At 40.3% G+C, this 24,780-nt stretch overlaps 1 protein-coding gene across 3 annotated transcripts in view; it reads right to left on the bottom strand.

The window, feature by feature from the left end:
• Positions 1–3,118: 3,118 nt before the first annotated feature.
• Positions 3,119–24,780, bottom strand: part of CAMSAP1 (calmodulin regulated spectrin associated protein 1) — a 33,182-nt gene continuing 11,520 nt past the window's right edge. The window contains exons 3-19 of one of the 3 annotated variants that reach the window (XM_042479090.1): positions 23,416–23,678; positions 23,095–23,256; positions 21,822–21,902; positions 20,843–20,875; positions 17,888–18,029; positions 17,277–17,416; positions 17,099–17,195; positions 16,068–16,245; positions 14,159–14,250; positions 13,597–13,681; positions 10,573–13,003; positions 10,072–10,208; positions 9,749–9,957; positions 9,550–9,652; positions 6,837–6,952; positions 6,114–6,232; positions 3,119–5,468 (exon numbers count right to left, since the gene is read on the bottom strand). In XM_042479090.1, the coding sequence (XP_042335024.1) occupies positions 5,166–5,468; positions 6,114–6,232; positions 6,837–6,952; positions 9,550–9,652; positions 9,749–9,957; positions 10,072–10,208; positions 10,573–13,003; positions 13,597–13,681; positions 14,159–14,250; positions 16,068–16,245; positions 17,099–17,195; positions 17,277–17,416; positions 17,888–18,029; positions 20,843–20,875; positions 21,822–21,902; positions 23,095–23,256; positions 23,416–23,678 (4,691 nt within the window). In that variant the 3' untranslated portion in view covers positions 3,119–5,165. The remainder of the gene's footprint in view (positions 5,469–6,113; positions 6,233–6,836; positions 6,953–9,549; positions 9,653–9,748; positions 9,958–10,071; positions 10,209–10,572; positions 13,004–13,596; positions 13,682–14,158; positions 14,251–16,067; positions 16,246–17,098; positions 17,196–17,276; positions 17,417–17,887; positions 18,030–20,842; positions 20,876–21,821; positions 21,903–23,094; positions 23,257–23,415; positions 23,679–24,780) is intronic. The other 2 variants (XM_042479091.1, XM_042479092.1) reach the window with 2 other exon arrangements.

Genomic DNA, 24,780 nt, shown 5'->3' with positions numbered 1-24,780 from the left:
TCGATTTCTGTGATGCCGCTGTTGGCCAGAGCGAGGCTGGTGACCGAGGCCAAGCTTGGGCTGTTGAAGACGCTTGAGTTGATCACCCCAAGGTTGGTCACCACAAAGAGGATGGAGGTCAGCCCCTTGGGAAAACCTAGGAGAAGACGCTAGAATATCGAACTGGTTTTAATTACCCTGGATCAATGTTAGAATTTTGGGGATTCATAGTTTTGTGAGCTACTTTGCTTTCTCTATCAGAGAGCTCTGGTGCCACAACTACAAATCCTAAGATTCCATAGGATGGTGTTATGACAGTTAAAATGGTGTCCAACCGCATTAATTCTGCAGTGTGGCAATAGCCCTAATCCTACTTGGGGATCAAGCGGATTGAACCTGTGACTTTTTACATGCAAAGGATGTGTGTACCGTCACCCGTTGACTTATGGCGACCCCATGAGTTTCATAGGGTTTCTTTAGACAAGGAATACTCAGGGGTGATTTTGGTGGTTCCTTCCCCTGAGATATGCTCCAGTGTTAAACAATATCCAGAACTTCCCAAGTCCAGTTTCGACAACCAGCATCCTTTGGGAAAAGACTCACCATTTGGAATAGAAGAGCAGAAATACTCCTTTTCAAGGACGCACTGGGATCTAAAAAGTTGTACTGAGGTCCAAACCAAGGCAAGGCCAAAGAGCGCTACAACATCAAGGAGGAGAGGGGTTATTTCATCCAGGGAATGCACAAACCACTCCTTGTACATCCACACCATTTTCAGCCAAGTGTTTTATTGCAAAGAAAATTTATTTTTGGATGACAGTTCCCTAGTCGGCTGAGTACATGAGGCCCATGGGACACATGTGGCCTCTGCACACCTCCATTTCATCTCCTTGTAACTTCATAAAGACTTATCAGAACATCACAAGGAAGCAGGGATGTAGATACAGGGGGAGCACCGTGAGACCTCTAATCCTCCGAAGAAGAGTCCAGCGCTCCCCTATGAAATCTTCCTTCATCCCTCAAATTTCTAGCATTAGACACCAAGACACTGAAAATGGTTCATGCCTAAGAAGGTTATAGCTGCTGCACTCTCAATCTCTTAGTAACTTTCCCCTTTTCTTTGGAAGCCTAACCCGTATTTCTAAATGCTGAAGGATTATGTTAGTGCAATGCTAGAAATTCAGGGAATTTCACTGAAGGGCAGAATTGTTACAGGGGTGGCAATGCCCTCATTTTGCCCAATATCCCAGAGCTATACCCCCATCAGCAAGTAAACTAAGGTCTCAAATATCCTCTTCTACAAGTTTGGCTTCCCAATAAGAAAGCATGCCATTTGATTTTACTTCTATAATGGCTCTAGGTCCCCAAGTTTGTTCCTCTTCATGACTTTTGCCTGCTTGGTCATGTGTGTATGTGTCTTCAAAGTTGCTTGTCAATTTATGGCAAGCCAATACATTTCATAGTTTTAGCATGTTTCCTCCCATTGGCTTCTTTGCACGTTTGGATGTGCCAGCTCAAAAGTAACTTTCCCAAGCCCTGATTTCTCCCAGTATGCTGTTTCCCCGACACTTGTTTCTTAGTACATTTTGGCTACTTATCCATTAACGCTCTGTACCGGCGTTTCCCATTTGGAGTTTGCTAATCCCACAAAGATTACCCAAACTTACATTTCATGTTGGGCAGATGGGTTCTTTGTTGGACCGTCTGGTTCCTTCTGTTAGCGATCTCCTTCAGCTTGGAGGATACTAAGGCTTTTACAACTGTGTTAGGACATCGTAACACACAGTAGTTGGATGTTTCCAGCCTCTTTTGGGTAGACGGACAAGTCGAAACCTGTCGCCTCCCCAGCTGTAGGGGGTCCTTCTCATTTTCCATTGCATCCAGACACACGGTTCATGTAGCAGCATCTCCATAGTATTACCATGGAGCTTCTCCATTAACCATAAATATGTTAACCATTTTACAAGATCATCTCAGAATAGTGTCCTTTTTAAAACCCTGACAGGGAGCTGCAGATAGATGGAATTATACAAATTCAAGAAGTATTTATTCAGCCCCAGGAGATAGCTATTGACTTCTTTTGTTTCTAGATCCTCCCATTTTTGGTTGAAACCCATATCCATCTTGAATTGTCATTTACACTCGTGTTTGGAGTGCGTCAGTGTTTAGTTATTTAATCCGTCCGATTACAGAGTTTGGGACGGTGAACTATTTTTTAACTATAATGCCCAGAATTCATGTTGCCAGAAGGATTCCGGTTAGCACTTGGATGGAAGAACTGTATGCACATTTTTTACAAGTGTCTTAAAATGATGTTATTAGATGAACATGCTTGGAATACAACAAAAAACACAAATACAATGAAATACACCATTCAGTTTTAAAGATGTGCTTTCTGCTGCAAATAATAGTTTGTAAGGAACGTAAAATAGCCAAAATGCACTCAAATTGTGCTGCTCCTTGCACTATTTGTGGTAAATTCTCTCTCCAGCTGTTACTGAGATAGTCTGAAACTGAGCTCAGTATAAACACCCCAAATGAAGTACCTGCTAGTTACCTTCTTCCCTTTCCCCGTGACATTGATCATCGATAACAGAAGTGGTGAGTTTTGTGTTGTGTGTTCAGAGAGGTTGTCAGAGTCCTGATCTTTTCCATGTATCCTACCTCATAGGGTCATTATTCTGATAATGCCGACAGATTTGAAATCAAGCAAAGAAAGAGAGGAAAAACGGTCTAATTTGCAGCTAAGAGATTGGAAGTATAGCAAAAGAAATGTTGGGAGATGCATTGCAGCCATATCTGGAGAGTCACATGAATTCCACCCCTGGCATCTCTGAAAACACAAGCGCCAGAATATATACATTATCACAAAGGTGTATGAACCTCAATATTATTTTTAGGTGTAGGGATAGTTACATGCCACCTATTGAGTCTGGTTTCCCAAGAAATGGCAGTATCTTTCGAAATTTGAAACAGTAAAGTGAGATCTGTCCCATCTTCACAGTAACTTTTAAGGAGATGAAATGTACACAAGCACAACAAAGCACATCTGTAAAACGCTGCCTCTGTTTCTGAATGCAAAAGGATGTGTCAACAAAACAAAAAACAAAAGATGCGTGGAATAACTAAAAAACAAAATCAGCTGATGATCTTTATTAAATTTCAGTGCTTTCATAAAATAAATATGTCGTATAATATCAAACAGTGAGAAATAAAGCATGAAAAGCATGTAACAAAAAAAATATTACACTCATGACAGTGTTTTAATACTTAGCACTTTTAGAAATAATAAAGCCATTTCCTTATATACATGGTAGTCAGTTATCCAACAACATTTACAGCTGACCTATTTCTTTAAAAAAGGTATTGGGACGAAGGGGGGAAGGAAGAGAGAAGACTGCAAAGGTAGACCTTCATTGTCTCTAGTGTTAAGTACCCTAATTTCTCACCCCTTCTATACAAAACTCACTCTCAGTCCAATTATTAGTATTAATATTATTATTTTTAAGCTCATTAAATAGTTACACTGGATTGCAGTTCAGCGCTTCAACTTTTTCCTCTCATCTAGTGTTGCAAGAGCATCCTTTGCGCTACAGGAAACGTATTCAAGTAACACTTCCAAGTAGAAGTAAACGTGTGCAAACCAAGCGATAACCCTAACAAAAGAAATCCCAGGCGGCGGAGTCAAGACAAGACGCCTCTGGGATCTTACAGACCTTTCCTTACTTTTCCAGGGTGTGTGTTTCGAAACAAGACACATGATTCACAATCGAAACCGCCCTTGTTACCCCACCGGATGTATATGGGTTCTTCTTTGTTTCAAAGAGGGGAAAAAATACGCAGCATGAAAGGTCTTAACTGAAGATTTAATATTTCAAGATGGGAAGAGAGAAAGAAAGAAAAACCCGGAGAAAACAAAGCCATCTGAGTTATCTGTGCCTTCAAAACAAATGCAGATTTGGTTAAAAATGGCTAGTATACAGAAACGGGTTTGTTGTTGTTGTCTTATGCATTAGTATATACTTTGCCCATAAAGAAAAGGGAAAAATAAAAATAAAAACAACACACACTCCATTTCAGAGCATGCTCATCCAGCCACAAATAAAAAGAGATAAATAGAGAGAGAGAGAGAGAGAGAGATACACGGACAAAGCGGAATTACTTTTCCAGGACATGATTTGTTAAAAAGCGTTAGAATCTGTGATCATATAAGTGCACCATTATACAGGAGTTGGCGTGCTCAGAGTGAAAAGGTCCCACTATTACTAGAATCTGTCTTTTCTTGAAAAGACCCCCAAATGAAAATAATAATTCAGATACTACTTGAAAAACGGAAAGTCAGGGTCGACTGTCCTCCATTCGGTGTGCCTCAATGTCAAAGTGGGGGTTTTATCCAGCTTAAGTAGCACCTGTTCGCTTCTTCATGATTGTTTTGCAGGAGTGGTCATCGGCCGTCATCATTTGCATAAGTCCTCCATTTTGTTGTTTAAAAAGAAAATTAACAAGACAGGTTTTATATCTTTCAGTGCTTATAAAGAATTGATACTGTTAAGTAAACTTTTGTTCTGAGCAGCAAGGCCTGGGTTGGGTTTTCTTTTCCTCCGGAAGTCAGAGCTTGGCTTCATGTTGGCAGTAGGTACAGGACCAATAGTTCTCTACGTTTAAGACCCCAGAACTGTAAAAAGGATGGGTCGTTTTTCCTAAAGGCTATTATTCCTCAAAGGCCTGCCACATAAACAGCCTCGTCCCATCGTTCTCCCAAAGCGCAGCATGTGCTAACTCTGAACTGGTTGCCGGGGGGGCGGTTTGGGAGATAAGACAAAACAAAAGGGGAGAAAAACGTCCCAATTTGTACCAATGAAGAACTTCAAGTAAAAGGAAATCCACTGCTTAAGATCTTGCTACATGCACCTTTCCACACGTGAAAAGCCTCTGTAGTTAACAACAGGTGTAACAGCCATTTTATCATTCATACAAAAGAACCCCAGAAGAACACTGAAGTCGTTCCTTCATTCTCTCCTTGCATCCATGTTTAAGAAGGCTCTTTCTTTTCGTTTCTTTAAAAGAAAGAGGTCTATGGTTCTGTTTGTTTCATAACCAAGCTAGACTGGGGGGCGGTAGGGGAGGAAGGAGGGAATTTCTCCCCAGTGGTGAAACCTACAACAGTCTCCCACGGAAATGTAGTGTCATTTGCGAGTCTGAGTCTTCTTTGGCACTGCAGGTCGCTTGGGTTGCCACAAGTGGTTATGAATTGTGAGAGCATCTACGCTGACGGACATGGTTTTGGCGGGGATCAGGTTGAACTGCTTTCTGTCCGAGCTGTACTTATAAAGCTTGTCGATCATTTTCTTGGTGATGTTCTTTGGCCCCGTTCCTGTCAGTTTGTAGATTTCTTCTGTGTCAGGATAGTAGCAGTAAAGTGCTCTGAACTGGCAGCCAGCATCACGGAACAGAATGATGTAGTGGTTGGCATCACACTTCTCAAGCTCCTAGGAAAAGGGGAAAAGAAGAAGTCCTTAACTGAGGACCATGGAGAACAGACCAAGAATAGAGATAAATCTAGAATACCTGGGTTGAGGGCCAAAAGAGACATGAAACCTTCATGTTGCAGTAACACAATGTAATTTCAAACCTATCGACTTACAAGGATGTATAAACTGCTTACATCTAAAATGTTCACAGTGTACAACAACCATAAACCGTACAATATAAAACAGTTTATAGGTGTGCAGCGACAGGAGGGGCCAAAATGAGAGCATTGCCCCCAAATAAGAATGCTCTTTTCTACAATCTTCAAATTTTCCTTCAGTCCCCAAATTTCTAGCACTGAAGAAAATGAGACAATGAAAATCATTCATACCTAGAACACTTCCATTTGCTGCGTTTGCATTCTTTCCAATACAGGGCAATGGCAAGGCAATATAATAAGCAGCATTCTTTGTCTGGCCCTGAGTGACCCTGTCAGTTGCAGATGTTACAAGTCAGACTGCAGTATGCCATATGACATGTGTCCTTGGCACTTAATATTCTTAGGCTTGCTCTCAGACAGATGATATACATGGCAAAGGCGTATTGAATGAGATATTGTATGCAATGATCTGACTGCTAACAACACATCTGTGAGAAATACTTGCCTCCAATATGGAATTCTTGTGAGGCTCATTCACTTTCCCAGCCAGACAGCAGTGGGAGATGGCATTGTGGATAATTGGTTTGTTTGACTTGCTGCTGGGCTCTTTAAATAGCTTTGGACCTAATAAAGAAAATTTTAAAAGAAAATAAGCCTCTTGTTAATTTATTTAAAATATAAAGTCTTCCAAAAGAGAAAGAACAAGAGACTATGGCTCGAAATGCTGCTCCACCTGACAAGAGAAGCAAGGTTACAAAAGGACAATTAGAGACTTCATCCAAGAAAGGCACAATATAACCTACCCATTAAACACTTATATAGAGTTGGTTCAAGACTTGGTCATACATAAGAGCAGAACCACAGAAATCAATGACAGTCAAAGTAACAAAAAACTCTAATGTTTTCATTTCGTCTGCTCTTAACGTAAGCCTTGTGTCAAATTAAGAGATAGGGTTAACACTATCTGAAGAACTAAGACAGCCATTTAACCTTCTTTTACCTTGTACTTCAGAAGAGAAAACATACACTGGTTCCAAGACTGCAATACTCCAATATCCAACTCTAGTGGAGCCCTATGTGTTAACCAAGGGTTGATAAGCCTTAAAGACTAACTAGACAACCAAAGTGCATAAACATGGTCATTAGTCATGCGCATATTATAAGAATCTGATTCATATTGGCACAAATGTTTAATTGCAAAGGAGCAGCTAAAGCACATCAGATTTACCAGTATATTCTGCCACTGAAGCAATTGAAGATGCTGTGGAAGTATTTTCCCAGTCTCTCTCCATGTTCCGACTTGGGTTCCTACTCAGTATGGGTAAGGATTCCATGGACTCCACTCTGCCGGGACAAACAAGAGTGAGAGTTCATGAGCAATGCCAGATATTTGGCTAAAGGAGGGAAAAGAGGAATGGCACACCAGATTCCACCCCTCCCAGCAGTGTGCCTGATCCTTGTCCCCCTCGCCTTCTAAAAGTCCAAGAGAGTGTTGAAAATGTCAGTACTTCCGAGATTGATCTTTCTCTTCCAAAGTTTACCAATTATATGTAACAATACACCCTTTAAGAACTGGGAGAGGGAACTGTCAAAATTTATTTGGAATAATAAAAAACCGAGGGTTAAAATGAAAATATTATATGATTCGATTGATAAAGGAGGCTTAGCATTAATGAATTTGAGATGGTATTATTACGCATGCGTACTGGAATGGATATTGGATTGGATTAAATTGGATAATAGAAGAAAGATCAATTTAGAAAAAATAGATCTGAGATTTGGATTACATGGATACCTATGGTATAATAAAAGCAAACAAGATAGCAACTTCAATAACCATTGGATAAGAAAAGTAATGTTGAAAATTTGGTTAAAATATAAAAAAAGGTGGTTCCCTAGACTCCCGTTATGGACCTCATCTAATGAAGCGTTTTTTAAAAGAGAAGAAATTAAGAAAGATAGATGGGTGACATATAAGGATATTACTAAAATAGAAAACGGTGAGATAACAATGAAAACACAGGGAGAATTAGTAGAGGAAGGATTATCTGTGAATTGGTTTGCATATAGACAAATTAAAGAGAGGTTCCGGGTAGATAAGAAGGAAATGGGAATTGGTGAAGGAATTGGGGAAATAGAGGTAATAATAAAACAGCCAAAAAAACAAATACAGTGGTACCCCGGGTTACGAAATTAATTCGTTCCGCGGTTAATTTCGTAACCCGAAATACCTTCGTAAGCCGAATTCCCATAGGCGCTAATGGAAAAATAGCTCTCTGCTGCCCTCCGGTGGAGGAAAATAGCGCCGCGGTTTTTTCGTAACCCGAAGAAACCTTCGTAAGCCGAAGCAATAAATCCCTATGGGATTTTTTCGTATCCCGAAAAATTCGTAACCCGGCGCATTCGTATCCCGGGGTACCACTGTATCTAGATTATACCAATTAATCAGGAATTTTGAATTAGAAGATGAGACAATTAAAGAATTTATGGTTAAATGGGCAATTGATATGAATCAAAATATTCAACTAGAAGAATGGGAGAATCTTTGGAAGAGAAAAATTAGACAAATAATAAATATTCAAATGAGGGAAAATATTTATAAAAGTATGTACAGATGGTACTTAACCCCGTATAAATTGGCAAAAATGTTCAAACAGACGAAAAATATATGTTGGAAATGTGGGAAAGAAGTAGGTAATTATATGCATATGTGGTGGAACTGTGTTAAAGCTAAAACATTTTGGACTAATATTCATTCAGAAATAAAGAAAATATTTGGGGTTAAAGAAGAGATGAAGAGCAAAATGTATCTCCTGAATATGACGGAAAATATGAAGATAAAAAGAAAAAATCAAAAGGTATTGCAATATGCTATTATAGCGGCTAGAATGAGTTATGCTAAATATTGGAAGAAAAAAGAATATCCTACGATAGATGAATGGAAGTTAAAAATGATAGACCTATATGAAATGGATAAGTTAACTTTTTTAGTGAATAATAAGTCTTTGGATGAGTTTTATGAGACATGGGAAAGCTGGAGAAATTATATGCAGAGGATGATATAAAGTAAATGTATTTTGTACTAGATAAATAAGAGTACTGTAATACTGATTATAGGTAAGAGCGATAGTAATTTTCTCCTTTGTCCTACTCTCTCTTTTTTCTCTTTACTCATGTTTTTATACAGTATATATTATAATTATCTCCTCTTTCTTTTGGGGAACCAGAATAAGAATAAGAAACATAGGTAATTAAGCTTTAAAGATTTAGAATAGTGATAGATAGAAATATTAGAGGAAAGATAGAAAGTAACTAAGAAGTAATAAAGGGTTAGAAAGTAGTGAAAATAGATAAGGTTAATGGCAATTTAACTGTATATATAAATAAGAGCTTAGTGAATAAGAAAGAACATAAAACCGGGGAGAAGCAGTGCATAAGGAAGTCAACTATTATTATGTTTATACTTTTTAATTTATTACATGTTTTGTAGTTTTTGTAGTATTAGGTATTGTGGATTTTTGTATGTTTTATGTTATGTGTGTATTTTCTTAATCAATAAAATTTAATTAAAAAAAAAAAAGTCCAAGAGAGAAGCACCAAAGGGGCAATAATGTCAACTACCGGAGAAAATCCAAAGCATTCTGTAGAATCTAAAAATCCTGACAAGTATATTTTGGGGCAAACCTCTGCCTGCAAGTGCCTGCTTTGTCAGACATAGGGAAAGGTCTCCTGTATTGTTACAGGTATGTGTGTATTTGGGGGGGGGGGGTGAGTGCAAAAAGCCATGACCGTAATAAATGTACATATGTATTTTGCAGTGAACACTTGGACATGTCAGTTACTTTGCAGCCCAGATGTGGGACACATGCAACATCTTCCCATAGTCTAAGCGGTACCACCAAAATCCTCAAAATCCTTTAAACAACAACAACTGTTCTTACCGCTGTGATGGGGTGCCACCAGAATGAACACTTTCAGGCTCAGTTGTTGCTGCAGATGCCAAGGACAGGCTGGAACCTGACTGTGCACTGCTGAGATTATCCGCTGGCAAAAAAGAAAAAGAGAGGTGAGAGGCTGCAAAAGAGAGCTAAGCTGCTTTCTTCAGTCATGAAGGGAACCAAAATGGGTGCTGTTGCTTACGAGTAGTAGAACACTTTGTTCCGGAGTCACTATAGGACTCCTCTCGATGGACAGACTTTGGCCGCGGTTTCTTGAGTTTGGATTTGGGCTTCCCAAGGCCTTGCTCTTCCAAGATCTGCTGTTGTTTTCTTCTCAAATATTCTTGTTTGATGAGCTCTCTCCGGGCTTTCTCTTCCTCCTTCCGGATTCGGTCTTCTTCAGCTTTACGGCTACAAAAAACAAACAAGATTCTATCATTCCCCAATTTCTCAAGGGAAAGAGAGGGGGGGACACACACCATGAAGTAGCCACCAGCTTACTACTGTCAATACTACTGTACTTACCGCGCTTCATCTCTCTTTTGCTCAACCTCAGCCTCAAGCTGTAGTTTTCGAAGCCGTGTCTCTTCAGCTTTGCGCTGCTGCTTTAAGAGGAAGGCTGCACGCTTTTTTGCAAGTTCGTCTTCTGCTTTCTGCTCATCCTGCCAAATGGAAATTCAGGTAAGAAACAGAACTTTTATGCAGGGTGGAGGAACATCAAAACACAGCCTCAGGTTTTGTAAAAATCCCATGTCTGACATAATTTTGATCATGGTGTGTACATCTGCAAACACATGTGGGTGCTTGTATGCATGGGGGGGGGGTGCACTGGCCACCCTAAACCTTTGGGCGACCTTTGGCAAATCACACTCTTGCATGTCTTATGGAAAAGCAATGCCAAGTTTCATCTGAAGAAATCTGTGAAGAAAATCCTATGATAGGGTTGCCATAGGATGAAGTTGACTTGAAGGCAGATAACAAAACAAACAGATAGAGCTTCAGCAACCACATGCTCTTTACTCTTACCTTAAAGAAAAACCCAACTCCTGATTTCTGGTCAATTTCACTGATCAAATCAGCAGAGCTGCCCTGGCTTTCAACTTCTCTTTCTTCGTCAGGAGCTTTTAAATCAGACAGGTCTACCTCAATAAGGCTACCTTTGCTTCTTAGAGGCTCCTCTGCCAGGACATTCTCTTTTCCTGAGCCTTCAAAAGAAGTAAAGTTAAAGTCTTCCACATTACTATTCACATCTTTGATAGTTTCAGAAAGGATATTAGTGTCCTTGGGAGTAGAGTGAATAAATCCGCTCCGCGGATTGCTCTCATCACAGAGTCTGTAGCTCTCCACGGAAAGCTTCTCCTGGGGAGTGCTAACTAGGTCCAAATTATTTTCGACAGCAGTTTCGGTTGGCGTCTTGGACGTAGTGTTGTTTGAAGGAAACTGTCTTAAGTGGGGCAAGGTGTCAACACTGGGAGTCGGGGTTTTGATGCGTGTTGTGGTTTGCTGACGGTCCTTAGCCACTTTGAGTTCAGACGGTCTTCCCGAGCGGGGAACCCGTCCTTGCCCAAGTCGCGGTGGTTTACGGAGATTGCTCATTCCTGTTGGGGAGAGGGGTTCCACAAAATGAACAGGTGCTTTTATCTTTTGGTCCTGAGGGCCACCTCTCGATGAAGGCATCGTGGGTGCTTTCATGAGAAGCTCCTGCTGCTGAGAAATCTTGAGGATAGCCTGCTGGAGGGTACTGATAGTTTCATTTAGCTTTTCAATGGAGAGGTCACATTCATTGATGTCAGTGGATTCAATGTTCTCTTCCAGAAGTGCAGCAGAAATCATTTTGCTTTTCTCTATTTCATGCAGGGTGGGTTCTTTTGGATTATTCTGTTCAACAAAAGCAACAGTTTCTTGAGTCCTCACCTTGGGTCCTTCAAGGGACTCGAGTGAGTCTTCACCTGCTTCCTCTCTCATGAGGAATGCCTCAGATTTAGAGCTCAAAGAAGTATCATCCAAACCTTCCCCATTGTGCCTCGAGTACTCTTTTGTGAAGTGTTCTGGCTTAAGTGACTGAGAAACATCAGCACCTTTCCCTTTCTTCACCACGTGCAAAAATGCCGCTTTGCCCAGCTTTAGTCGCTGCCTGGCTGATAAGGCCTCCATCTTCTTCTTCTGGGCTTCTATTGCTCTTCGCTTCTCCTCCAGCTGCATGTGAAGCTGCACCAGTTCAGAAGCCAACACATTAACATTGTCTTTGCTCTGCCTGTTGGGACTTTGCTCCCTCTTTTGTTTCCATGTAGTTAATGGAGCCGGACAACACTCTGACCCATCTGGGGTGGTCTTCTGTGAGCTACTCGTACTGGACTTTGTTTCATAGCTATTTAACCTCTGAAGTTTCCGCTCTGCAAAACTTGTCATCCTGGCACTTCCACTGGTCATGGAGATGCTACTGACCTGAGAAATAGTACTCAGGCATGGACTTGACCGTCCACTAGCATCGTCTTTATCTTCATGTTCCTTGACCTTCATGTCTTCTTGCAGCTTTGCCGATTCCTCTTCTCCTATATACTTGGCAATTATCGGGTGATCATCTGCCACTAAATCTTGCTCAGCTTCTTCCATGTCTAAAATGTCTGAATCAGAGTCTTGCCTGATCATTGTCCATGTGCTGTCTCCAGTATAAGAGTCAGGAGTTTTCACACAGCTAACATTCGCACTGCTCATTACATCCTCCTCTGTTTTGGCAGTATGAAGGAAGAATCCTCCAAAGGACTGGTCTCGTGATGAAGGCTCTGAACTACTACTTGCCTGGGGCCGAAAGGTTTCTGGTCTGAGCTCTGATTGCACTATTGGATCTGCCAAACTGGAACCTGCTGTTGTTGATAATTCAGAACTAGATGTTAAATTAAAAGTCCGATTAAGGTTGCGGTCGCCATGATTATTATTTGTTTTCTTACGCACAAATGCCATGTGCCCCTCATTCAGTCTTTTGGCTCCAAAGCCTCTCATCTTCCCTTCCCCACATTCATCCTCCTTATTGATGATTTGTTTTTCTTTTGCTGGTCGTAGAACAGCAGGCATTAAAGGCTCAAGAAAAAAGCTCTCGGGTTTACTTTCTGAGGCTTCACCTTGTGATTTCTGAGGCCACCCAGTTGCAACTGCACCAGGAGATCTGGCTGGCACACTCTGAAGTTCAAGCTTGTCATGGCTTGGTGTAGCATCTGGGCGAATGATTGCAATCAATTCTTCATCCTCATCTTCTATCTCAACGTTGTTCAGCAAGCTTTTCCCACTGGTTTTTACTGGTGCAGGCTGAGGCTGCTGTTTTGGAGTGATGTTGATAATATTTGAAGCCAGGCTGTCTTTGCTGATCGACCTTGCCAAACTAATGCTATCGCCAGAACTCGGATCTGCATCACTGCTTGCAGCATGATGAAGTCCGAATGGTGTTGGTTGAGAAAGAGGCCTAAGAAGAGACAAATGGCCATTAGGATATACTGAGTTATTTATTTTTGGCTGTTTTAAGTAAAACTATTTAGCCCACAACATTGTATCACATGGAGTCAGAATTCAAGGATAAAAATACACATGTCAGAGCAGGGTGATTTTTAATACCCTGATTTTAGATGCATATAATATCTCAATATTCAAAGAATGATAAAGGCAGGTACTAAACAAGTTAACTAGAGATTTCCATTTTACACATTAGCACAGGAATTCTGACTAACCAAATATTTCAAACCCAGTTGCCTATGAGCAGGTATCTAAATGTAGTTGGACCAACCGGCTGGTGCCTTATGCGAGACTATGGACTTCCATTTTATGGAAATCAGACTTCAAACAAACAACTTTTAGAAATGGGCCTCGAAAAATCCCTTAGCTCACTGACACAAAGTCCAGAGATTTGGATGCTTGCTGCATTTTTATCAAGCGTATTTCAAAAGATTACTAAAGGAGCTGTGATGCTATTGTGTAAACATCATTATCAGTTTTTCCCATCCAAAGTTATGCAACTTTTAAAATGTGCTTTTCCATAAGATATATCCCAGTACACATTACCTCTGTTTCTTCTCTGGCCATGCAAGAACTGACTCCCGTGGCTGTCCATCCACTTTAGTCAATGAATTGGAACGATTCCGCTGGGCTAAAAAAGGATGTTGCACAACTTTTAAGAACACTCGGTTTTAAATATTTTAAAGCTTTTCCCCTTGCCCTGATCAAACGTGTCCTAAACAAGACTTCACCATGTGAGGGCAGTATAGGAAGTGCTCAAGCTATATTCCTCTTATGACACTACAAGACTGAACTTAGCTACACTGAGCTGCTAATCTCTGTGTGATAGGAAATATATCCTATTAATTCAAACAAAATTCAGTTCCATGTGCCCACCCTGGGCTAGATTAACCCTACTGTTTGCCTCTGTCTGAAATTCACCATCAGTGCTTCCAATCTTGTTCCATTGTAAGGCTACAGAATCTTATTGCTTCATTTACATAAAAAAGAACAGTAACTTTGCATTGTTGTTTTCAAAGGAAGTAAGTTCTCCCACCTAGAAAAAAATCCTGCATATTCAGCTATTAATGTTTTGTACACACATGCCACAAGGAAATCTTTTGTCTACCTGAACTGTCCTCCCCTTGCAGTGACTTTTGTTGCTTCTGTCTCAAAGGCAACAATGGATGGGCTGGACTGAAGGCAGGGCTTCCTTTTCCACTGTTTGAAAAAACAAACACAGGGAGGTGGTGTGGGTTTTTTGGCAGTTGGAAACAATACCATAACACAGCTGTAGTAGCTTTCTGAAATTAACAGGTCATGCTTAAATTAATGAAACACACAGTCTCAAAATGAAGCAATATTAAAAAAACAACCACCAGAAGGATGGAAAAGAGTGAATAACAGCACAAGTCTCAAGAGCTCCTGTTGAAAAGTAAGTAATGACTGTAGCCTGACTAAGACAATCTGTGTCAGTGAAAAAATGAAAGTCAGTCTTGAAAATGTAGCACACAAAGCCTTCAGTGAAATGCAATACCAGACAAGCTCTCAAAGACAACACAAAGGTAGAAATCTAAATGACTAGCACCAGCATATGAATTCAGCAAACGACAGAATAGGCTCAGGTTCAGAAAATAACAAGTGATGAGAACTTTTAGAGATGAAGACTAGTAACAAAAAGGCACTGTTTAGATTACAAAGGCAGCTAAGTAATGAATGGATGTTCACATATTACTATTCAAGCTTTCCCATATAGAAAGAAAGCTTATAGAGTCCTGCAATAGTTATTAGCACTACTAAGGCTGTAGGAGATTTGAGATTTGTATTTTCTTATATCCTTCGCTTCCTGGTCTTGGTTATTGTACTTAATTTTTTATGTTACTTCTTGTCAGCTGTGAAGATGTCAAGATTCTGCCTGCAGCGCAACTAAAGTTGAAGGTTGCCTCTTCAGTCACACACTCCTAAGAATCAAATTAAATTTCCTCTAACTCACCAGGGGACCCCAAGAGAGTGTGCTTTCCTGTCCATCTGATTCAATGTGTTATGTGTGGGTGCACACACCTGTGTGTATGCTGACGCACTACTGTGCAAAAGAGGTGCTCTCTGTCCATTGTAACCTCTCAACAGGGGACCAAGAAGAGTCACGTTTCTCTCAGCCATGGAAAGGCTTTCAATATACAAACTAGCATACAGCCAGCTGAGCTCTGGCAATCAATCAGAAGAGAGATTAGTTTTTTGTGGGTTTGTTGGGCTATGCGGTCATGTTCTAGAAGAGTTTATTCCTTATGTTTCGCCAGCAGCTGTGGCTGGCATCTTCAGAGAAGAGAGAGTCTTTCCTCCATAAAGTACACCTACTAGGTGAAATAGGGAGTAGGGCTCCTGTACATGTAATGGTTGTGTTAAACCAAAACAAAAATGGTTTAATGCCTTGTTGGTAGAGAGCAGTGGAGGAAGAGGACCTATTTTTTGCCAAATGCTTCACCACATGTACTACACTTTCCTCCAGGGAGGCAACAGTCATGTTGGGATTCTGGCAACAGAAAGTTAGGGTTGGTACCTTCATCCTCCTGGGCAGTTTTATGGTACCTCATCCCACATGATGTTCTATTAAGCATTAAAGTTACAATTTGGCAATCCTAACCACAATGACACTGAGAAGAAGCAAGGTAAGCCAGAAGGGAGTGCCCCACTAGCTCCCCAAAACATTGAAAAATATAAACTCATGAGAACCATGTTCATGCAGCTGCTAAACTGGAATGGATGGAAGCAGGCAGGAAATCAGTTAATATGTCACTGTAGGCAATTAAGAACCCCACAAGTTAAGTAAGGAACAGAGCCCAGGAGGAACTTGTGTCTCCAACAGCGACAGACCCCATCTACCCTGCCCTCTGATATAGCTAAAAAGCTGATATAGCTTCAAAAGTTGCAACAGGTCACTTTACATAGCACAGAACTGCACAGGCCACTGGTGACAGTCCCAAACCACAGCACAAGAAACACAAGCGAGACTAAGCGTAGAGATAGAAAGACAGACTTACAGATACTCAAACTCTTCAGGATGCAGGTAATACCTGTTGCAAGTTTCCAAAGGGAGCTGAGCTGGAGGTTGCATGTCGGCTGAACTGGAAGCAGCTGGACTAGACATGAAACTTCGTTTGGTTGCATTGGAAATAGGAACAGGTGGACGGCTGCTCTTCTGCTGCAACATTGTTTTAGCTAAATATTCATTTACATCATTAGTGTTAATTTAAAATCTGCTACCAACAATCAAGAACCCTAACAGGAGTTTTCAAAGGATACTTTATGTGATTGGTTACCATGACAAAACAGCAAACACAGAAAGTAAGTTTAAGGAGTTGGCTGTTTTAAACATTCCCTAAGAAAAGCCCCACTCAAGAAAAGAAGGCCGCTGATGGAGAGGGGTAAGGAAGGATGGTGAACTAAATGACTAAAAAGAAGTTCATAAAGCTAACACTCCACTGCCATGAGCGTACAGTTAAGCAGCAGATTTTGGGTAACATTAATAACTGCAGAGCAGAAGAAAGACAGACCTAGTCCACAGGATGCAACCCACCTCCTTCTCTTGAGCAAACCACACTGAAATGAAATATCCTTGTACAGTCCCTAACCACTGCAGTGGCAATTGTGCAAGATAATCTTTTTGGTTGATTGTACTGTTATAGCTAATGGGATGGACAGTTCCACTGGGATTTTCTGCCTAATGTATCTTGGGCTGGTGCTAAGCTTTTCTATATGCTTGTTGTTAATCAATATTGGGAGAAATGGGAACAAACATGCAATAACTAGCCATGTTGCAGCCTAAGTTTAAACAGACTGCTTCTAAATCAAAACACTAGAGTACAAAGTTCAGTTTTAGAGTGGGTTAGAAAGGATCTTCTAAGTCCTCTAGCAGCTTCCTATGCCTCTCACAGAAAGCATGAGCTACATTCTGAGATTCGCTCCAAGCTCCACCTTGACTATAGGGGGGACCCCAAAAACCAATGCTCTGCTATAACACTTTCTGGGTATGCTCAGTGAAATTGATGCTCTATCAGTTGAAGTATCTCACCGTCTTTTACTTCTTGTAGGTCCCTGGGCTGCACAAAGTCTGGCTTGACAATCTCAAACCACCAAAATAACTCTGCAATGAAGACCATGACGTTGGGCTGGGGGGAAAAAAGAAAGATAACGTTAGTAAGTTAATCTGCATGTAACTTAGAATTGTGTAAGCCATTCATGTGCCTTACCTTTAGAACTAAAGGTGCATAGAGCATGTCCTCCAATGTGAGGTAAAAGCATTTGTTCAGATATTCGTTAGAGAATTCCCGAAGCAGCTGAATGTTATAGATGCTGTCAGCAATTGACGTTACCTCTTTCAGACATATTTCTAAACCGGGGGCGAGAGAAGATCAGGATCACAAGGCAGCCCTAGAGAGTAACACTCAGCTCATAGAGTTATCATACAGGAGGGAACAATCAAGCATCCCTTTCCCAGGAGGGCTTCCAGCAGAACATCCTATGGCAGTGCTATTCAGATAAGACCCATACTGCAGGAGGCCCAGAAGCTATAGCATTCACAAAACCTGAGACACCCCTATCTTCTGTTAAAACACTTTTCCCCCCCTTAGTTTCTGTTGGTTAGACTTTTCACCATGTACTTATGCATCTCCCACCACTATCAGCACGACTGAAGCAATTGGTTTTGGTTGCATCACGCCCCTGAACCAGATTGGATTAAAACACATACACCGTTAGATGCTGCTTCTAAAGCTATTTGATATATCCTTAACCATTCTATTGAGGTTGTTTTAAAAGTAGGTCACTTTAAAAAAATAGAAATAAAACCTTGTCAACATACCATCTAGCTTCATTTGTTCAGGGCAGTAGTAATGTATTACAGCCAGTAAAGCAGCCCCATCACTGCAGTCCTTCATCAGATCTTCAAGCAACGGGAAGAATGGCAACTGCCTACATGAAAGGTGATCTCGACGATAACGTACCTGACAGAGGAAGGCAGAGGCTGTTATCATTGCAGGAAAAACGCTTTTTGTAACTACAACCCAATTCTTTCTGGCATTCTGAGGTGGTTAAACTGTACCTTCGCATCTAGCTGGAATACACTTCCCAGTTAAATTAGTTTTCACTATCAGCTTTTATTACAAACATAAGCCTGTTTATCTCCCTTTCAGTAACATATTCTTTGTGTGTGTGTTTGTATGTGAATATATATATGTATATACACACACATATGTAAACAGATACACATATGTACGCATACACACTCTTATGTAATAACTTAGTATAATTAGATATCTGGTCTTTGGTGCTACTATGCTCCACATCAACAACTGCTTCAATTATACATTAAGCATCTATAGCTAGTATTTAAACTTGCAATGGTTTTATTGCATAAACATGACACATAAGCAAGCCCTTCGCCCCCTTTAGTTCAGAGTACCGCAATACATTATGAATGCTGCTATGGTTACTGCACAATATAACATGAATGCAATTGACAATTTCACTCACCTGGCATACAAAAAGTAGTGCAATAAGTAAAAACAACCCTAGATTTGTTTGGTTTTTTTTAAAAAAAGAAATAGAAGATTGCACTGAGACCATATTCAGTTGATAAACCACATTTGACTAATACTTACCAGGAGATCTACATCGCTATACTAAAAGTGATCTAGTTTTTATCCAAAATGTTTAAAAAACAAACAAACCAAGATTGCTAGCCAGCTATGTAAGGCCACATCTAGGCATGAAACATGTATATATTTGAGGAAAGCCCAGGCTGAGGAATTAATTCTGGAAACAAGGAAGCTTGGGGGAGTGTGCAATGCCACAGAATTAATTTCGAATTTGGAAGGCTGGTTTACAGTTGGCCATGCAGAAGAAGTATGGAGCTTTGCCAAATGTTAAAATAACACTGCAGAAAGATACAGAGGCACACGTTCTGCCAAACAGGGAAGGCCGTCACAAGAAAAATGGAACTGAGAAGTTTGACAGTGTAAGATGGAGGTTGTTTATCCTCCAGCCTGGAGCTCTCCATAAATATGTAATGTATATGAATCATACTGTACCACACGAGCATATTCCACTGGTTCCAGCATGCAGTGTGATAGCGCATGCATCAGATCAGGCTTTTGCAAAAGAAATAGCAAGATACGAGATGGCAATCAGAATCAGGTTAACCAATTCAAGTGTTAATACTCATTATATCCCCAAAACATGATTATTCCAATCAAACTGATTTACCATACATAGCAAGGTGATCTGATTAGTTTAAAGGGTACTCTCCACCTAATCTTCTCCCCACTTCTTAAATGGAAGCAGCAAAATGAGAATGAAGACTCGGGAAGGACTGCACAAATAACTTTCACAATCAAGGCTTTTGATTCAGTGTCAAGCACTCCCTTTGTTCGGGAAGCTAAACACCATACAATTTCAGCAAATGACAAAAGCTAGGATGTGATGTTGAAGGCTTTCGCAGCTGGCATCCACATTTTTTGTGGGTTTTTTGGGCTATGTGGCCATGTTCTAGAAGAGTTTATTCCTGACGTTTCAATGGCATCTCCAGAGAAGATGCCAGCCACAGATGCCAATGAAACGTCAGGAATAAACTCTTCTAGAACATGGCCACATATAGCCCAAAACCCCCACAAAAAACAAAAGCTAGGATCTTTTGCATTGGTTAGAAAACTTCCTGCAATACTAGTCTGTGTTTAGGATGGGAATGGCTGACTTGTGCACTAGAAGCTGTGCTGCATTAAAAGTTATAGGAATGTTTTAATAGTATGCCAGAAACACCTCCAGTGTCATTTGCATGAGGATCGGGGCATTTGGCAAAAATCCCAAATGCCGGTGTGCTCAGGAGAATCCCTTAGGTCAATATGATTTATAATCAGGGATGTGACTTCAAGATGGTCGCAGCATTTGCAGAATGCAAGAACCACTGGGCACCCACTGTATTCTTAACTACCTTTTCAATAATAATTTCTAGAACAGGTCAGAGCAAGATTTTTGTAGTCTTATATTCCATCACTAACACTACTGAGAAACAGGCACTCCTGGGCATTTTAAGCCACAGGAAGAAGAAAATCAAAAGCACTCTGTTAACTGAGTGGCAAAGACAGACTCTACAATGCCAACAGTAGTGAATATCCAATTATACATTCATATGCATTCATGATATATGCACACAAGGGGGAAAATGGACCCCATCTAGAAGCAAAATGTGAACCCAAAAGAATGGAGGTCGGTTTATCTTGAGTGAGAGCATTAAGCATTTCCAGCCCTGAAACAAAATATCCTTAACAGAAACGTAGCCTTAAGAAGTGGCTGTGACATGTCTGACCACAAGAAGAAAACCTTTTACTGTAGACAAGCTGTTCGACAGCACCTCACCTAAAGCCAAAGTCCAAAATCTTTCAAATCAAAATACAAGACCAACCCTCTTGAAATCTATCTCCAAAAAGATGCAAGCCCTATTACTTTAAACTGACCAGCTTCACCTTAGCGTCGCATGAACAGAGTTTTCTGAACGGTTAGGTTGTTCCTAGTGTTTGACTGTGGTTTCCTTGCGCCCTCCTTTCCAGATTTTGCATATCAACAATTCAGAAAATGCTGTGTAGTGATGAGTATGCTGTATGTACAGTATGCAGAACCATGTAATGAAATCTACGTTTTCCTTAAGGCAAAAAGATTGTTGTGAAAGCAGCATTGCAAATGGAAGCGAACACCACTAAAAGAATTATTAAAAGCCATGGTTTTGTGGATGACAACCGTCATGTAGAATTAATTAACTTACAGGTACTAATTTCCAATACCATTTGGAAGGAGACTGCTCAGGAAGCAGGGAAGGGAATGTGGGAACAGGAGAGGAACATCAGCAGAGCAAGTTATAAGCAGTACTAAAATGCACCCAATCGACAGACACTTTCATATCATGGAATTATTTTGCTATAGGAAGATTCAAAATACTTGGGTGTCCTCGGAAACACAAACCAGTACCAAATTAAGCAATCTCACAGGTAAAGCACCAGTTGAAACTTAGCAGCATTTAGCAGCACTGATGCACAACTGGGTTAATTTTCACAAAAACATTCAAACCGCCTTTGAAGTCACTTATATTTGAGAAAACTGTACATTCTCCAGTAATGAAAGTGTAGCATTTCTTCACAATATTAGTGCACTGGAATAGTTATCGGGGAGGAAAGAGAGGGAGAGTTGCATACATTCGCTGCTAATCCTTCTGAATGACAGTACATGCTTTATTAGTATTTATAAAGACTTCCTCAGATTCCTCAGAAACATGCTAAGAATAAATGCTGAAACCTATATATTATTCCAATACTTGCTTTGTCCCCAAAGAAAAGAGGGTCCAAATGTTAAATATGATATAGCACTGACATTTTAACACATCAGAAAAACACGATATACAGATAACAATTCTAATCCAAAATACTAGCGCAGCCTCCAAAGGCACCAGCTTCTCCATTCACTCTGAAACAGGGCAACACAAGGCAAGAACGAACAGAGAAGCTCTTGAGTACCTGGGACTGCTAGTCATACACAGGCCTACAAGGTTAGGGAGGCTGCAAGAAAAGAGTAAGAAACCAGGAACATCACAGAACAGAACTATGGGCAAGAAAATACAAGAGACCATTGTGAATCTTGTAATCCTTTGCATATCTAGGTAGGAGGAAGCTCAACAGAAAGATTCACTTCCAAACAATAACCATATGGGTATATCTAATACCACCATATTGACTTTGATCTGTTTTTACCTTTTGATGACCAGGGCTTTCCAGCAACTGCTGCTTCAGTTTTATCTCTTTTTCTGTTATCTCTCTCATTTTTAGGTTCACCTAAATGTAGAGACAAGGGTAAACAAAGCCATGAATTCCCCTAAAAATCTGGATTATCACTTAAAATCACTGACAGTTGGTTTTCTTCCACCAGTTACTCCACTTGGCTTCTCAGCAGCAGCGATAGCCAAAGACAATGTTATTACTCTAATGACAGATTCACCTACAAGTGGTGTTTCGATGACTTTTCCCCCTTCCCTCAAAACCATGAACTAGATAATAAAACTGGGCGCTAACATCTTGCTGGTTGGGGGGGGGGCAGGCAAATACACAATTGACAATCCAGGAAACCTGATGCAATTTTAAGCAATGTTCATTATGAGATAAGCACACTTTTAGGCTTCCTCCCCTAAAATCAATATAGTTTTAAACTGCTTAACTTTGACGGGATCATATCCTGAATATGTAATCCTGCTATAGTACAAAAGCAAGGGGGGCAAATCTGTGCCAAAGTGATAAACAGCTTGAGGGGGAAAAATTAACACAGTTATTTTGCTTGCACCTATTTATAACTAACTGTCAACCCACCAGCTTGGTTTGTTATGAAAGGTTCAGAGACATTAATGCTGGATTTTCCTATCCAATGTACTATTTTTGAACTGAATTGTTCAAGATCCACATTATTGAAATATTACAGATTATATTTTTTTTAAAATGATAATATCCATGAAAAATCCTCTGCACAAAAATGACTTCAATGTGGATTTCTGTTTATTCCTTTCCCAATCATGACTTCCAGCCTGTTCTCAAACATTCAGGTGAACACTTCTGGTTCTATATATCCATTTACAAAACAACAGTATTGGGCTTAAGTCTGAGAAACTGATTTTGTTATAGTGGGTAGACACAGCTAGGCTACTCCAGATCACTGATAGTTGAAAAATAGTGTTTAGAAGTAGGTCTCTTGTACATATATGGAAGCCTCTTGATATTTTATTTAGAAGCAAGGAGAATTATGTATGTTCTTACAACCAAAGAAAGAAATGACATTGCTGCTTTATCAAGTCTCCACTGACTGACATTTCTTGCGCTAAACACACAAGATTTCATTGGGAAATAATACGAAACCTTAAGTGTATTAATGGTACAGTGATCACTGAACTCTTAGCTCAATCTTTTCAACTAAATTAAATTTCAACCTGAATTAGCTCACATCAATACATTAAGACAGCATTCTACATCCTTATTTCACCTTATTAATCCAGAATATCATTGCATCTTCCAGATCATAGGGCAATTCCTTTGAGGCACTAAATGTAGAAAAACATTTGACACTTGCAACCACTTTTTCAATGCTGATCATTTCCACAGTGTAGGCCATCATGAGAGCATCAATCATTGCCATGTGAGGACTCTAAGGAAGAAAGAACATGGGTTGATTCAAACCTCTCTCTGCAACCCTGGCTAATTCAAATAAGATACAGTCAAGGGAGCTAAGAGGAATGGAGAAAAGCCAAGGAGCAGCACAGATATGAGGCAAGACAAAAGTTAAGCTCCCATTTCTTAAGCTCACCATCTTGATAGGCGCGGAGCTGAGGTCTGATTCAGCCACAGGTGTGTCATCGGTCTCCATGACGTAAATCCCTTTCCGAGACAGAGCCTGGATGACCGACTGGTGTCCCTGCAGAGCGGCCACCTGATCCCCTTTCAAAATTAGGCTGCAGACACGGCAGTAGAGTTCGCTGGACAGTAACAGCTTGATGACAGGTGGTTTAATGTGTTCCTGCTCATACTGGTCTATATAAAATGGGTCTTTCAGCTCCTCTGGGATGTTATCTGGAACAAAAGAGGAATGAACTCAAAACAAGAGAATTCTCTTCATGTGGGAACTAGACAAACACATGTGTTTATGGTTAACAAAAATGCAGAGGATCAGAAAACAAATTATTTTCTGGTGTTTCAAAAATTTGAAGAACAGGGGATAAACAACTTGCTCCAGCAGAAGCAAGAAAAAACACGCTTTCTTTCATCTGTAGTGTTGGGCTAATTGAACATACTATTTGTCACCAATAAATCAACACACCGATGACACCTCTGTCAATATTCACCAAAAATAGGCATCAGAGTTTAAGTATGTTGTAAATCCCATTTAACAGAACATAGGCTGCAATTCTAAACATGCTTATCTGGACGGAGGATGCACTGAACGCAGTGGTACTTGATTTCAAAGAGACATACATGAAAAAGAAATGCTCGGCAATAAGTCATGGATTCCAATGGTAGTTAAATATACTCCATCAGATGATGGACTTCTCCCAATTCGATGTCAATCAGTTTCAGTAAAGAAAAACATCCAGAGATAGACATAATCCCAGCAAGCTTAATAAAGGTGAATCATCAAACTGTGTTTCTGTCAAACAGAAAGGAGCTTATTCACGCGATCCGTTAACCATCAACACATTCAGCCTGGTAGAAAAGATGATGTTAGAAGATGTAGACCAAAAACACTGGGAAATTAGATGCTGTGAAGACAATCAGACACGTTTCAACCTTAAGAAGTCAATTGTGAAACAAGTTAATTTTTGGTAGGTATTTCTTCTTAGCACTAAACCAGAGGCTAAAAATTAAGCAGCCAAAAGAAACTGATGCGCTCAGGTCTGCAGGGGTTTACTCCCACAACGGATTTATAGTATAATAGTCTCACCATTCTTAAGATCAAGCTTACTATATAGAGTACTGGGGTAGACTCATATATTAATGTAGACAAGCTTACTATAGCGCAGAAGGCTTCAATGGTCAACTATCTGCCACGTTTTAGGAACAGTATACTTCTGGGAAAGGTACAGCAAAGGATAACCATGAGGCTCAAGGGATTAGATCACATTCCTTAAGCACAATCCTAATAGCTAAAACATGGCTGTTGTGTGTCTTCAAGTCA

Source organism: Sceloporus undulatus, chromosome 7 (genome assembly GCF_019175285.1).
Source record: "Sceloporus undulatus isolate JIND9_A2432 ecotype Alabama chromosome 7, SceUnd_v1.1, whole genome shotgun sequence".
In the NCBI taxonomy this organism is placed as follows: domain Eukaryota; kingdom Metazoa; phylum Chordata; class Lepidosauria; order Squamata; family Phrynosomatidae; genus Sceloporus; species Sceloporus undulatus.
Note: the sequence above shows the minus strand (reverse complement) of the source record. Positions and strands in the feature narration are given on the sequence as shown.